The 17,081-nt window shown below is 37.9% G+C and overlaps 1 protein-coding gene across 1 annotated transcript; it reads right to left on the bottom strand.

Annotated features, from left to right (window-relative positions):
• Window positions 1–6,050: 6,050 nt before the first annotated feature.
• On the bottom strand, window positions 6,051–6,407 carry LOC135715355 (uncharacterized protein K02A2.6-like). The gene has a single exon (XM_065238673.1). The coding sequence runs from the start codon at window positions 6,405–6,407 to the stop codon at window positions 6,051–6,053; it is 357 nt and encodes a 118-aa protein (XP_065094745.1).
• Between the last annotated feature and the right edge of the window lie 10,674 nt (window positions 6,408–17,081).

Raw genomic sequence — 17,081 nt, 5'->3', positions numbered from 1 at the left:
AGAGCAAGATTTAGTAAGTGTGAGACGCTCAAAAAACTGGAGACAAGCAGCCACGAATTAGAAACTCGGTTCGTGGTCAGGTCAGGTCAAATCCTGAGGGACGTCGGATCAGCAAAAGTAAAGTAAATATAGTGGAAGGACACTTAGTTGAAATTACTCGTCAAGTTACAATTGTGACATATATCATCGCTAAGAAGAGAAGGAGAAGGAGAGCGAAGTTCATACATATTTAGCAATTCTCTACAGCGATAAGTGCTGAATGCATTTTAACTATAGCCTTCATTATCAATTTTCTAATTATCCATACTTCTTTCCATCATAGAGATCATCTGTCAGTTTCTATTTGCATATGAACAGAAGACCAATTTACATGCTGCGTTGATTAGCCTCGCCATTGATAAATACGTCATCACCCTTTTCCAGATAACCCAGGCAATAAATCTCGGTGTGACCTCGCTGGAGGCCAGCTGGCACCGATGCTGTTTGCATTATTCACCGGGGAAAATAATTCACTCTGGTAGTATTGGATAATTGCGCACTTGTCGGGTCATAAATCGATAAGAATTGGTTTAATTTCAAAGTAAGTGTGTAGTGCAGTATTGTACGGAATAGTCCGGGTGAAGGATCTACTAGAATCCACCCGGCGGCAGCAGGGAAAACCAGTTGAGTGTGGCAAATTGCTCCGCCACCCAGTGTGTTATTTGAATTATCTGTGAAATGTGTGTATCCGAGCGATAGCACCACTCAGCAAACATTCGCTGCCGGATATGGCGAATGTGGAAATTGTTTAGTGAAACATAATATAAATCGATTCACGTGTTGAGGCGGTCTCCTAGCCGTGAATGAACCGTTGTTGGTTGGCCCGGAGCAGGTTTTCCTAGCCAATTGGATCAACTGTATGTGAGCAAGTGCTACAGGAGATATAGAGTGAATTTATGTTTATGCTAATTAGTTCGATTATGGTCAATAACAGAAACAATCCAAAGTGGCACTAATTGGCTACCGTGGGTCAACGAGCATAGTGCCACCGCAGCAAGATAGCTCTACATCTGTAAAGGATGAAGAGCCATCAAAATGGTTACGTTGAGAAATTTATGTCAAATGATAACAGCATACTGCTGGCGTTAGATCTTCGTCCACTCCAAGAGTTTATAAGAAATCGTACACAACAGTAAAATCAAGCCGCGTGTTAAAATGGATCGAGGGGGATAAATGCAGACATGAAACGAGAGCATTTTAGGTATCTCCTCATTCACAAGTGGATGAATTTCGAGGAAAAGCTGAATTATTGTAAATGTAAATTTTTGGCGCACAGCGATTGTGAAAATTTAAGCACCTGATGCCAAAGCTCGTTAGTGACGACAGCCGAATGGTGAAGTGGCCAGCGAGGGCATTGGATTTGAATTTCGCATTTCGATCACTTGAAAGGATAGCACTGGCACGTTTCGAATGTTGAGATGACATTCATCCCAGTCAAAGGTAAATTTTCAACGGATCAGCTGATGTATTGATTTCACTAAAAATAAAGAGGTTGCAATTGCAGCAGGGAAATAGACAGAGTAACTAACACGGCATCTATATACTTGACAGTTACTCTACTAAAAAAGCTCAATTAAACAATTGCTTGAAGTTCTCTGAGTGACAGGTGTTCTCCAAAATATCACCTTAATTGGTGATGATTCCGAAAAATTCCTGGAAAAGTTTATTCTATCTACTATCTGCACTATTTTTTTGAGCATAGAAAAAAAAGGAATTTATTTTCAGGGCTTAAATAGCAGATTTAGTGGTGCAATTTTACCTTGCCCATGTATGTATTTATGCCTGAAAAGCATTTATTTACTCTAGAGTATAAAAATGAAGCTCTGCACAAGAACGTTTGGCTTGCCCATGTTTTAACGTAATTTATGATTTGGAATGGTCAACATTTTGAAAAGTTAATGAATTTTTGGCCCACTGGAAAATTGAACTTTTGCGCAGGAAAAATTCGGTTTGCGAAACCTGCAGAAAAACCTTTCTAACTACGAATGAACTGTAAGGCCATCAAGGCTTTGTGAGAGGTACCTAGAAATCTTGAAGTAGCGATCCAGCGTCTGGAATTAGCTTGTATTTAAATGTGTCAGCTAATGTCGAAGATTGTCTCCAGCTCACTCTAAATCAGACCATCATGTGACACCTCAAATCCAAGTTCAGTGATAATCATATCGAGTACCTAAGACCATTATTGCCACATTATGACATGTTTCGGATACCTCCGAGGAAGTGACCAGTTTCTTACTTGAAACAACACTTATTATGCGACACCTCAAATTCCATGAAAATGCACAACCAAGTTCAATGTTAGCGATATTAAGTCCCAGGATCACATTGGTAACATCTGGACATGTTCCGGGTACCCCCGGGGAAGTAGCCAGTTTCTTACTTGGACCAATCCCCATTATGCGGCACCTCAAATCTCATGAAAACTCAAACCCAAGTTCAATATTGGTCATATCGAGTTCCCAGGACCACATTTGCCACATCCGGGCATGTTCCGGAAACTCCGGTAGAAGTGACCAGTTTCTGACATGGACAAAAATGTATCATACAACACCTCAAATCACATATGAATAAAAAATCTAGATCAATGGTAGCTATATTAAGTGCCCAAGACCACATCGGTCATATCTGGATATGCTCCAGGTACCCCCGAGAAAGTGATAGCTTCTGACATGATCCAAAACTCAATGCGATACATTAAATCACATGAGAATTCAAAACCAAGTTCAATGGTAGTTATATTAAGTTATATTAAGCCCCGTAACGTGGGTAGATCAACTTTTCGTGGTACGTTACGGGATGTAAGATCTACCACCGATTCCTAGTCCTGACTACTTCAAACTAGGGGAACAAGATTTTTCAGTAATCCAAGGAACACATCTTAGTCCTTGTTACTTTTTATGCCTTGTTGATAGTGACAAGACTCGGCTTTGTCTACCGAGGATGACCTTGAAACAAGGAAAAAATGAGTTAGTTGTGATTCCTAATCTTCTATTCGTTGTTCCCTAGTTTGAAGTGGTTAAGACTAGGGTTCTGATTCATGGTCATTATCGGTGTCATTCCTTAATTTTGTTGCAAAGGAATCCTATTTTGACTGACAAAGGGGCGTGCCTTTGGAGGGTGTTTCAACACTCCGAAGGGTATAAATTGCGGGACCTTTCAATTAGAGTCGGATCCTTGCGATAAATGCAAGAGTGGCAACTGTAAAAAAATCGAATACTTCATCATTTCTCAATTGTGATGGAGTAATACGACATGCACTAAACTAAGGACACGGGATATACTACAATAGATCAATTTACTAGTCGCAGTAGTGTAAGGTCCCGAACAGAGGAAAAAAAAGTGCCCAGGATCACATTGCCCAACCTGGATATGTTTCGAATCGTTTCCAGTTTATGGTTTGGGTTAATACCTTTCATACAACACATTGTAAATTTGACTGACGAGTAGCATTGGACGCTTTCTAGTTCCTCCTAAACTGTCGCATCCAAAGATTGTTTTTATCTTGATGCCATCGATGTTTATATAACAATGAAGTATACGACCTTTCCCACTAACCAAAGGAATGAGTACTTATTTCAATCAATCAAAACCCATCTGACAGGTAGCACATTTTGGTGTCACTACTAACATGCCGTAATAAAATATTCATTTTCAACGGACATTTTTACGAGCACGCACTTTCTTTCGGGGAGGTCATTCAAATGTGTTCGTCTTGCCATTATGCGCAAACCCCACAGACCATAAAATCGGTAACAGATTACCTTAGTCAATGTCACCAGCAAGCAAGTTGGAGTGCGATTTTTTACTCGAATTGCCACTGACTGCGAGAGTGTTAGAAATGAAATATGATCATCGTCATTCTGAAAGCCATCATTTTCAATGCCAGCCAAAAGGTTAGTCGAAGACATTTGCAGCATTCGAATGCTGTTACGTAAACGAGACTGTAAAATAGTCATCAAATCGTTAGCCCTTGTCTAGGAGATGATAGACTTAACGAGAGATTACACATTCGTCACAAGAACTCGGGTGCACACAATAGCGACTGAGTTTCGTTCTTAATTAAATGTCGATGTCTATCAGGACATAGACAGACCGCGGTGAATACATTTGCCATTTGTAACAGTTGTTTGATATTTTCCCGAAACACACGCAACACATTGTCGGAGTGACATGACGTTCTACTTTTCGCGTCGGATTCGCTAAGATTTCAATATATGTACCTACATAAAAAAGAAATAGTTTCGTCACACCAGCAAACCGGCAATCCTTGTCGACAAAAGGCAACAGCTGTGATTTTTCTTCATGTGTCATTTTGAAAAATGTGATTCTTTTTATGTGACGATAGGTTGCGGTAGTGTTGGCTCGTTTCAACCTTCAAGCTTCTACCCTTCCAGTCACGTGCGTTTGTTTGTGTGATGTTTTCCGACAATTCACCGAAGGATGACGCAGGTGCCATTGCGAATGAATTATGGGTGCACAACAGAAATGGAAGTAGCGGCGGCGTGGAAATTGTTCGATCACTGCAACCTCTGAACAGCCTGTGGTGGTGATGCGGATATTTCTATTAAACTAATATTTGCATTCGTGCGATTATTGGCAAGACAGTAAACCATATGCCTTAATTATCTACTTGCTGTTTCAGTAAAATTTACGGTAAGATTTTCGGGTCAATCAACATACTATAATAATAATCAATATAATAAAAAGGCACAGATCCACTCCACGTGCCTATCGAGTGACATGGCTACCATACTGGAAAGGGGGAATTCGATTTTCTGTAAAGTTTTGACTATCTTTTCTGTATTGTTCTAAAAGAATAAACTTCAATAAAGGAGCACCTCCCTTTAGATGGTTTTGTCGTATGCACCACACGACAAAACCAGCTAAACGGGCAGTCCTTCAATTAAGTGTCTAGATCTAGTGTCTCGGAATATTTTTTTTTTATCAATAATCGACTTTCTGGAGCTAAGATTTTGTTTTGTGCGTGGAATCAGGGAATAAATAAATAAATAAAATTAAATTTTAATTCATCACTAGAATTTTATACATAGTACTGCAACGGTGGCGTTTACTTAGTTTCCAGTAGGGTGGTCTTTTCAATAATAAAAAAAGAAAAACAAACAAAATTAAAGAAAAAATGTTAAGGGTTGTCCTACGATATCTATATATATCGTATATATGTGTGCAATGTTCCTTCTTCCTTAAGGAAACATTGCGGTGAACAACACTACGCACTCACTTTGGCGCGCTCATCACAACTTACTCGCACGTGCGCATGGAGACTCAGGCGGTTATCTTCAGTCGCGAGGACTTAGATTCGCCGTGGGAGGAGTTCTTCAGTTAGCGGTCTTTTACGACTGGTTACAGTCGAAAATCGCTTTGAGGAAAGCTGAGTCTCTGGGTTGAAAAAGACTGTTTTATTCTACAAATTTCATTGGCTTTTATAGCCTTCGGTTTACAACAATTTACATTGAATTTTCCTATCTTCTAATGGGTTAAAAAGAGAACGAAAGAGACGCCTGGGACATAATGCTGACAAATATTGATATTTGGGATTTTGCCCTTGCGCGCCCATCGATGCCTTTGTTTTGATTTATTTTGCTTATGCTGTTTATTGGGGCTGTGGTGCGAGACCATCCCGGTATGCAATTTTAGTCAGCAAAACATGTGTTGGGTTATTATATTGCTACGTTCATAACGCACATGCCTGGCTGTTCCTTAGTTGCGTGTTAAATAGTATGTTTCCGAAATTGCATCGATGGCTGTGCTGGCCATCTGACTGTGATTGAAATGGAAATGTTCTTGCTGGTACTGGATAATTAATTGCATGGGAAGATGCATAGCACATATGGCTTCAGTCCATTCATCACCTCCTTCATCATCAAATCCTGCGAAATTTTTCTTCGAGTTCTAGGCTTGCGTTAATAGAAGACGAAGAGATTCCATGTACTTTACAGTACTCTTCGAAATCTCGTCCTATAAACTGCTTCGCATTATCCAAGGTGATTGTTCTAGGATATCCAAGAACTGATGAATATCTTATTCAGCCTATCCACCGTTTCACGAGATGTTATACGCATCATGACGTCCACCTCATTGTACCTGCTGAAATAATCAATTACTACCAGCAAATGTTCTCCAGACGGAAGTGGACCCATAAAATCTATCGCGACATCGACCCACGGCTTTGATGGCAGTTCACGACGACTCATCGGAACCGGTTTACTGGGAAGTCCGACCAGCTGACATCCCTCGAATTTAATCACAAATTCCTTTGTTTCTCGATCCATAATGGGCCACCATGCGCGATCCCTCAACCGTTTCATGAGAGACTCACCCGAATGTCCTTCATGAGCCAGCTGTATCATCCTATGTCGTAGAGCCTTCGGAACCACTAGCTTATTAACTCTTACCATAGTTTCTCCTACAAATCCAAGCTCATTCCTAAATGGTTCAAAAGGTTTCACTATTGGGCTGTTCCAATTTCCAGACTTAAGACTTTCTTTTACAGCTAATATCTCTGGATCATCACGTGCAGCTTTTTCGATCTCTTCAACGTCTACAGCTACCGACTCTTGAATTGCCAACACAAGAACATAGTTATCTTGCTCGAATTCATCGCAATTTTCCGGAGGTATCAAACGTGATAGAGAGTCAGCTTTATATCTTGTACCTTTCCGGTATATCACCGTGAACTTGAAAGATTGCAGTCTTAAAACCCATCTTTCTATCTGAGCACAAGGAGTGGATGTCGGAGCAAAAATAATTTCTAGCGGCTTGTAGTCAGTTTCAAGCTCAGACTTTCTACCGATTAGATATACAACAAACTTCTCAACGGACCAAACTAATGCTAGCGCTTCCTTTTCAGTTTGGCAGTAGCGTTTTTCGGTGTTCGTTAGGCTTTTACTAGCATAACATATTATATAGTACTCATCATCATGTTCATTCAGAAATTGGACCAATACTGCTCCCAACGCAACCGGAGAAGCGTCGGCTATCACTCTGGTGCGCAACGAATTATCAAAAAATTAAAGAGTTTTCACATCCGATGCTTCAATTCTTCAAAACAACGTTGATGTTAATATTTCCATTCGAATTTACTGTCTTTACAGGTCAGTTGTCTTAGCGGAGCAGTCTTGGTAGAAAGATCGGGATAAAATCTACCGACATAAGTTACCAACCCCAAAAAACTTCTAACTTCCTCTGAAGTGCTTGATTCACGGAATTTTTTTAGTGAGTCAATTTTGTTCGTAGCTGGACGAATACCTTGATGTGACAGCAAGTGACCAAGGAATTCAATTTCCTTAACCTTTTATATGCATTTTTCATGATTCAACAAAATATCCCGGCTTTTCAAAACTACTCGTTTAAATTGTGTGCGGCCACTTAGGACACGATATAGGATCGTTTAAACGATGGGGAGCAACCATTTTAAATTTTGCATCAGTCTAGTGTGTATTTGTTTGTACGTGTTTTTTAATAATAAGGAGAGAAAATGCTTCAAAGGCCTGGCCCCATATTGTAGTGTTGATATTGTTGTTATTTTTTTCTTTATCAAGGAGACTTTCAGCCCAAGGCTGGTTCGTCTCCATAGTGTTGATTTGCAGTAAACCAGTTTATACCCGTACCCAGCACGGTTCGGTATTATTATTATTTATCTTTATTAGGGAGGCTTTCAGCCTGGGGCTGGTTCGCCTCCACGGCACGGTTCGGTACTCACTAGTCAGTCACCTTGTGCCTCCCCACTAAAAACAACTCCTGACTAATATCAGCGCTAGCTGACATTGCTAGCTCGGTGATCGTCTCTTCACTTACCTTGCAGCCAGGGTTACTTCCACTCACTTGCTATAAAAAATTGTTTTTCCGAATTATGAAAACATTAGATGTTATAGTGATAATTAGAACTTGTAAGTTACAAGAAGAGGTCGTGAAGTATGTGTTTAACTCATAAAACCTGTCAATTTCGCTTTCAGAGCGTCACAATCAGCGATCTTATGATTCGCGAGCGTTCACTCAGAGTGAGCGCTCACGAATCGTTCAATCTCTGATTGTGACGCACTGAAAGCAATATTGACAGGTTTTATGTATCAAACACATTCTTCACGACGCCTTCTTGTAGCTTACAAGTACTTATTATCACTATAACATCTAATATTTTCATAATTCGGACAAACATTTTTTTATAGCAAGTGAGTGGAAGTAACCCTGCTTGCAGCTTCGAATTTAAGTGACTACCTTGATGACGGCATTTCAGGTATCCTTCTCTCGACACATTTCATCGACGACATTTTCTGCATTAAGGGCCGGCATCTCCCTTAGCACTACTTTGAAATGAGAACTGTTGAAGACCACGTGCACAGGTGTTTCCTCTACATTTCCACATTCCTGACAGAGGGGTGACTTTGCGTGTCCGATGTAGATACTTTCTGAAGCAACCATGACCAGATAATAATTCCATAATAATTATTAAATAATTAATAAATAATAAAGTCAGGGGGAAGTTTACCTCTCCATATTTTCACCCAGGTCAAAATAATTGGTATAACCCATGAGTTCATCTGTCGTTCTCCTCCGAGTTTTATTCTCCGCCATCGACTCCACTCTAACCATTTTCCGTACTCCTTTGGTTTCTTTCCACATGTATCGGTCGCTGTCCTCCGCCAGGGTGATGCCGGTAGAGATCATTCTGACGGAAACTCATACTCCTTCCGACGAGATTATTCTGTACGCGCTCACGACTCGCATGGCCATGAGCCTGTAAGTAACTGTTCAGCTTCACTTGATTCCGCTTGGTATCCAGTGCTGCAACCTCGGCTGGACCTCCGTGCCTCAGTATCGACGACGATAGACCAGCCAGAAGACGCCTCTTGCTACTGTTTGGTCCAGAGTTGGTCGGCATGATTCTAACTACTCTTCTCGTGGTTATTGAAGCTTAGCCGGTCATTGATCATCACTCCCAGCATGCACTTCGAGGCTATGGTGTGCTCCCCGACAGTGATGTCTGCTCACTGCACCACTTTGCAGTTATTGAACAATAGCTCTTCAGTTTTGTGGTGGCCATTCTGCAGTATCAATCGCCTTGGTCGCTAAAATGTCCACCTCTTCCAGTGTCTCGCCTACTACCGTTGAGCAGTTCTACCTCAAATGATGAATCGGAAAACTCAATCTTTTCCGATTTGCATGAAACTTCGCATAATTGATTGTTATGCGCAATGATTCACATTTTTACAAATATTCGACCATTTTGGATCTTGTTAAATTTTCAATATGGCGTCTTGGAATTTTTTCAAAATATTGTAGCACGGAACGGCACTTTTGATCGAATCGAATGTTTTCCTGGGACAAATTTATATTTTTTGAAAATTACACAATATCCAAAATATATATAAGCAAAAATTTTGTTTTGCTATTTTACATTGAACTACTCCGTTAAGACGACGTCGTTTGCCAAGCCAACAATCTCGACTTCTTTGGGCAGTTTTAGCATCAGCGCCCTGTTGTACATTCCATTCCTGAGCGTAGGACCAAGGATGGAGCCTTGTGGAACTCCCGCCATGATCCTAATCAATCCTTGCCCCATGTCTGACGCGTAGACCAGAATCCGATTCTGGAAGTAACTTCCAGGACCCTTCACAGGTAGTCTTATGCAAGTTTTTTCATTTCAGAAAAGTTAGCATTGTTGGTAAGCTTTCAAATAAACATAAGTTTAAAAAACTTAAAAATGTTTATTGTTTTGATATTGATGTTTTTAACAGCTGCTTATTTTTTTATTGTGCATTTTTTATTGCAATTCCGGAGAACTTTGAGATTTGGGCATAATTGCTTTTGTAAACAAACACGTCAATCACCGATTTCTAGTGAATAAAAACTCAATCGAGCGCACAAACAATACAAAATGGTATAGGAATCATTCTGTTTTTAGTTTTTGAGATTGAACTTTTATCGCGAGAAATCGGCCATTGACGAAATTGTTTACAAAATGAATTACGCCCTAATCGCGAAGTTCTCAGGAATTGTGAATCTGTTTTTCTAAAAAGGCAATCAATCCTGTTTTCTACAACTTTGTCTCAGACGTCATTTCGATTAGATGAGCAGTTTTCGTGTTATGATTTATTGAAAAATGCCGAATGCGCCATTTTGAAAGATTAGGTGTGATTCAAAATGCCCCAATTCCTGCACAAAATTGGTTCATTATCCCTAGCGAACAAGTATGCGAAGTTTCATGGAATTCTGTGAGGTAAAATCAAAAATTTGATTTTTCGATTTTGGCGTGGAACTGCTCTATTGGAAAACTGCATGAGTGATTACAGTAGGTATATGTCCCTAGGGCAAAATAAAAATGATTCAGATAAATAATGCGCACTGACTGCATAAAACAAATCAATGCAATGGGGCAGCTTTGTTAATGCTTTGAATGTTTGGGGCACTTATCGTCGTATGCGTCAAAAACGTATTCATAGTTTACACAACATTTTTGCTAGCTTTTCCCATCTTTAGTGGTCACCAATTAATATACGAATGCCTATTGAAATTGAACACACAAGATACCCTGGAATTGTAAATTCAGATAGGAAAAAAAGAAATAAATATAATAACGGGTAACTATATTTTTTTTTCGATATTTAAACTTCATAAATTGTTTTCCGTGATCACATAAAACAATTATCACTTTTAAGCCTTCTTTTCCAGCAATTTTAATCTGGGTCGATTCAAATTCAAATAATTGGTTTACATATGGATCATCAATTACTTACTATCATCCAAAATATTTTTTTTTCTCCATTTCAACTAGTTTGCTTTAGTTCTATAAATAATTTCGAACGGAACAAACAAACAAACATGTTGTGTAGTTTTTTTTTTAATAAATTCAAACAATTGTACCTGGTTGAGTACAAGCATTTATATGGCACGCATATTACTGATACCCTCTACTAACCAACAATCATGAACAATTAGCTCAATGGTTTGGAAAATCAATCCCACATCAGAGCATCATTTCTTTTTTTAATACCAAACGAATTATTGTCAACAGCAGTCCCGCATGTGAATGACCGAACGATGAGTATTTATGTCTTTTGTGGTTATTATTTTTTCAATTAGTTCAAATAGTAAGCTCTAGTCATTCGAATAGAGATAAAAAAAAATCCACATCGTTTGTGGGCAATCAATTTTAAATTCAATCTATCCACAAAAATATGCAATAAAATCCTATTCTGGTGAAACTAGCATATTTGAATGAGCACAAACTGAACCGTGAACAAAATGTGCAAGTGTGCCACCGTTCAGGATCGTGTTTTGAGCAAGTTGATTAAAAGTAAATGTTTGTGCTATTTATCAAGCTGCTTTGGCAGGTAGCTAGCCAGATACACAAACACACAAAATGGCGGTGGTGCAGTCAGACGGACAGGCATCGAGGCACAGACAGACAGTAGTCACAGAAAGTGTATGCCAACATTTATGCCAAACTGCAATCTGTGTCCTGCGAAAAGAACACGTTGCGTTTCGCAAAATGTCTCACCGGTCACTGTGGCAAGGATGTCTGTCTGGTGCATTCTCCGAACCAAATATTTTTTTCTTCCGTCTATAAAACGCTGACACGGAAAAGCTGGTTCGAAATTAATTATCGAAGTGTGCTGCAATGTGGCCTTCCATCATCAAGCCATTGAATGCATTTCGGACCTTGCACGTTGGTGCATCATCGGAAGGATTGCTGTTCACCCGGAGATGATGATGTGCCGTGTTTAAACCGGCGACAGGCTAGTGAAGCAAGATATTTGGTGATGTATCAAAGAGAAGATAGCTACCTACTAGCTGCTGTGTACATCGCAGTTTCCGAAAGCAGGATGAACCTGAGAGGGGCCAATGTTCACATTGTACAGACAACTTTTTTTTCCAAACTAGTATTGATGACGATATTGATGACAATTTAATAATAAATTCTTCTTCAGCGAACACAAATCAAGTATAAATGCAAACTTCTGAATATTTCATTGCATAAAAAGCTGTTGGATCAACTTCACCCCATAATGTCGGCCTGAGTGTCCCTAATTTGGGCCCATACATAAATTCAGCAATCGTCTAAATTTTCAATAGCAACCAAAAATATCCATTAGTAACGTCCCAATAACGCGTTCATCTAGATAAAATTGATAAATAGCAGATTTTTAGCGATGAGCCAAATCTTAGATTCATAGGCCAACATTAGAGACATTTCCCCTATAATTTTAATTAAAAAAAATAAACCAAACATGCAATAACAAAACTAATCTCATACATTAGAAAGCATTAGAAAGTACAGGTTTAAGAGATATTTGTTTGTGTGCCCAACACATAGTTGGAAAAATACTCAGATTTATCTTTAAACAGTGATTAACTTTCCCTGTATCGTTACCCGTGTGCTGCCCATGCAAATAGTGACGTCACTATTTGTGTTTACAATATTTTCGGGTTACTTATCCAAATGCATTTCACGATCTTCATCTTTCTGTACCTTACAGCATGACAACAACAATGATATAAATAGCAGTTGGCACATATACATTGCGTCTGAACTTAAAAGGTAATATTATACGAAAAAAATTGTTGATTTTTGCGGTTTTTTTAGTCCAACTTTAGGCCATGACGACACAGAAAAAAATGTTTTTACTTGTAAATTTTCCTTAAAATTAGAGAAAAAACTGTTGTGTTCAGATTTACGATATCTTGTTAAAATATTTTTTTTTTTAAATCAATACATATTTTTGCGTTTGAAAAATATATCAAAAAATTAAAAAAAAATTCACCGATGAAATATTTAAAATATTACAGATTATGAAACTAGAGGTCCCAAACTATCATTTCATGAAATATAATTTTAGATACATTCACTTTGAATAAACGTAGCCTGTATGTTTAAATACACTCAGGTCTTTTTTTACACGGGGGATATGTACCGTGTAAAAAAAGCTACGAGATTTTGATTTTTCACATATTTAAATGTTTTTAATAAATTGGATTTAGATGCCATTTATAATTATAGCATGCTATGGTCCATATAGACATATTTAAAAAAATTCTGTATTTACACCAAAAATTGTGATTTTTTTTTAATTATACCATTCGATTACTTATAGCTTGAAATTGATAATGTGATTGGAATCAATTCAATAGGTTGTATCGTTGTCGAGAAATCGTTAAAAACGTACCGTGTTAATCGCGAAAAACCGTGTAAAAAAACCGCGTAAAAAAAGACTTCAGTGTAGTGTGTAGGGGTCAGTGTTGCCAAATATATCTATTTTTGAACTTCATACCGATATACAGATAAGGTTTCTGAGAATAAGATTTTAAGATTTTATAACGATTATTTAAATAATCATAAATGTTGCCAGACCGCACTCAAAGGTCAGAGAAAACTATTGTGATATACTTTTATCTTTTTAAATGTCTTAAATGATCAATAAAAAGTATTCTTCCCTAAACATTTCTTATGCTTGATAGTCGTTCAACAAGTGTTTTCATTTCCTTTCCATTTTTGGATACCCAGGAATTGACGGGAAATACTTTTATCCTGTGACCAAATAAGTCCATCATTTTTTTACTTCCCAAAGTTTATTTAATTTTGTCTTGGCAGTTTCTTCTACTTCCCTCGGAAGCATCTTCTGGCTTCGCTCAGAAGTTTCTTCCGTATTTTTCCGCCAGTTTTCTTCCAACTTCCCCCGGAATATTGTGTCAACTATCTCTAAATGTTTTTACTGATTTTCACTGGAAATATCATTTGACATCCTCCAGAAATCTCTTTCTTCCGGCTTTTCACCCCAACTTCTCGTAGAAGTTTCTATCGACTATCTTGTAAATCCTCTGGCTTCCTCCAGAAGTTTCTTCCGAACTACCTTAGGTAGTTTCTTTCAATCTATAATGTCTCCATGAAGATTCTTCCAATGTGTCCACGTAGTTACTTTAAACTTCTATTGGAAGTTTAATTCGACTTCCTCTGGAAGTTTCTCAATAAGCTTCGTCCAGAAGTTTTTCCTGCTTTTATTGGAAGGTTTTTCCTAGCTTCTTCTGACTTCTTCTGGAAATGACTACTCCTGGAATTTTCTTCCGATTTCCCAAAACTTTCTGTCTTCCTCTGTATGTGTCATCCATTTACTTCCAAAAGTTTGTTTAAATTTTCTAAAAATATTTTTTTTTTCTCTGATCGGAACCTAACAACACTGCGACCAATAATTTGATCTATTGTAGTTTATCCCGTGCCCTTAGTTTAGTGCATGTCGTATTACTCCATCACTATTGAGAAATGATGAAGTATTCGATTTTTTGCATTTATCGCAAGGATCCGACTCTAATTGAAAGGTCCTGCTATTTGTACCCTTCGGAGTGTTGAAACACCCTCCAAATGCGCGCCCCTTTGTCAGTCAAAATTGGATTCCTTAGCAATAAAATTAAGGAACGACACCGATAATGACCATGCATCAGAACCCTAGTCTTAACCACTTCAAACTAGGGAACAACGAATAGAAGATTAGGAATCACAACTAATTCATTTTTTCCTTGTTTCAAGGTCATCTTCGGTAGACAAAGCCGGGTCTTGTCACTATCAAAGGCATAAAAAGTAACAAGGACTAAGATGTGTTCCTTGGACTACTGAAAAATCTTGTTCCCCTGGTTTGAAGTAGTAGATGCGTTTCCGACTTTTCATTAAAACTTTTTTCAAACTTCCTCCAGAAGGATTCTGACTGCTTTCTCATGAAGTTTTTTTAGCTTCCTTCTAGTTCAAACAATTCCCGGAAATTCCTTCTGATTTCTGCTGGAAGCAGATTTTCTGTTCTTAGTGCAAAATTTTAAATTTTCGGTTAAAAAACGGCAAAAATATAAAATTTATATAAATAAGATATATCGATTTTTTAAAACCTTTAATACCAATAAGCTTGAAAACAATCTGACAACACTGCTAAGGGTACCTGTGAAACAAATTCTACATGAGCGCCGATCAATTGTGATTTAAGTTACTAGGTTCTACGGTACCCGGATAAAAATAACCATAAAATTACAATACAATATCAATAAAATACAATAGATTCCATTGCTGACAATCAATCTTATTGTAATTCTATTGTATTGCTCAAATAATGAAATAGTCACCAAAATAGGTTTTCAGAAAATTCTATGAAATCAAAATTTTGCACAGTAAATAAACAATAAAATTTATTGTAATAAGATCAAATTTGTTTAAAAAATGAATTTTTTTCATAGTTACGGTAACTAACAACCCCCCTTTTCTATTGTATATGTCCCATTCATGATAGATTATATTGTACATAACAATAAGTTGTATTTTATTTTTATTGTTTTTGACAATAACATTTATTGTTTGTACAAAAGGTTTTATTGCACTGTAACAATAGGTTCTATTGTTTTTATATGGTAAATTTTTATTCGGGTACCCATCGAAAATGTTTCTTATTACTCCATCTTTCCCTAGCTCATATTACTTTCTTTTAAAATTATGACGTTTGATGTCAGGATATTCAAAAGGATAAACTAGAAAATGAAACTCCTGAAGGGATTGGCAGGGACTTGTTGGTAACTTGGAATGGAAGGTAATTGGTTCTAAGCATAAGGGTGATCAGTGGTACGTCTTATATAGTCCCGAGTGATGAGAAAAATAAACTCCCTGTAATATGTTTAAAACAGGTTGCGGGCCATATTGCTAGTTTCTGCGTCAAGAGCGGGCCTATATTTTGCTATGTATTTTTTAGTTATTTAGAAAAGAAATACATTTTGGTGTGTATTCGCTTTATTTAAAAATAAGGCCAGTGACGCGAAGAAGCTAGACGAGCACAAACACAACTTTTAATTGACACTATCATGAAAAGCGTGGTTTAAAATAAAACTGCAGCTAAACCTGTTTTAAATGTTTGTCTATTTTTTTTCTATTTAGTTACATGAGCAAGAATCATAAGATCTGGGGTGAATTCAGTCAACTCACTATCGCGTATGTTTGCCTGTAAAGGCCAAAATACACGGTTATAGTAAGTTGATGGACTTTACGCCTAATTTAATCATCTAAGACGGGCTTTTTACGAGTTCGTGAGGCCTACTCTGCGGCGAGAGGTCTATAGAAGATAATTTGGGTTCATATAAACATAGCACTTGAAATCAGAGATAATGATTCTCAGTTAACTCGGGTAATTTTGAAGGACTGAAAAAAAAAATCACATATTCTCTCTACTAATTTATTTTATCAACAAAATCGGCTTGTTTCTTTTTGATTATTATAGTCAGTGTGTGTTATTGTCAGAGTGTTATTGTGTCATTCGTGACTTGTCCGGGGATGAGATTTAAACTCGTGACTTTGGCATGAGAGCTATGGATGTTAACCACTACGCTGGGGTCGCTTCCTTGTTCAAAGCTTTCACCACGGCTTTCACTCATTCATAAAGGGTGTTACGATCAAAATTTAGTAAAACAAGAATGCCTTTAATTTTATGTTTCTTTTGTTAGTTCAATTAGTATAAAATGTAGAACAAATCTTCAGCTAAGCTTCCGGTTGACCGAATCCGAATTGCCGGGCCTTTTGTTTAACTCCTGCCATCAGATGCTTTACAGCCATCTCGTCCACTTTGTTCGCCGCAGAACGTCAGTTTGCCTGCTTCTAGCTTCCAACAGTTTTTTTTGGTCTTATTCAGGCATCGCTTGACGATGGCCCAATATTTTTCGATTGGACGGTGCTTGTTGCATTACGTACCGGTTCACCTTAAGCAATCATTGGCAAATTGATCTAGCAACGTATGGGTGAAAGAAGGAAGGGTCCAGGTAAAAGAAAAGTAGATTCAAAACAAACTGCCTTGGCAAATAGGCGGATTCTAGCAACACTGGTATCACTGCATCAAGTTAGGCCCTTCTTGTTTGGCATTGGCATTGGCATTTGGTTCGTGTGGTTCAAAATCAATCTGTATTTACCATAGACCCTTACTGACCTTTATATATGTCCGGTCCATTATTGGTATTAGTGAAATGTGCAAATGTTAGTGGCGGTCGTATTCAATTGCAATGTATATCTT

This window comes from Ochlerotatus camptorhynchus, unplaced genomic scaffold, assembly GCF_037179485.1.
Source record: "Ochlerotatus camptorhynchus isolate MF236.1 unplaced genomic scaffold, CSIRO-AGI_Acam_v1.1 ptg000872l, whole genome shotgun sequence".
NCBI classification, from domain to species: Eukaryota; Metazoa; Arthropoda; class Insecta; order Diptera; family Culicidae; genus Ochlerotatus; species Ochlerotatus camptorhynchus.
This window is presented reverse-complemented; position numbering and strand designations above follow the sequence as displayed.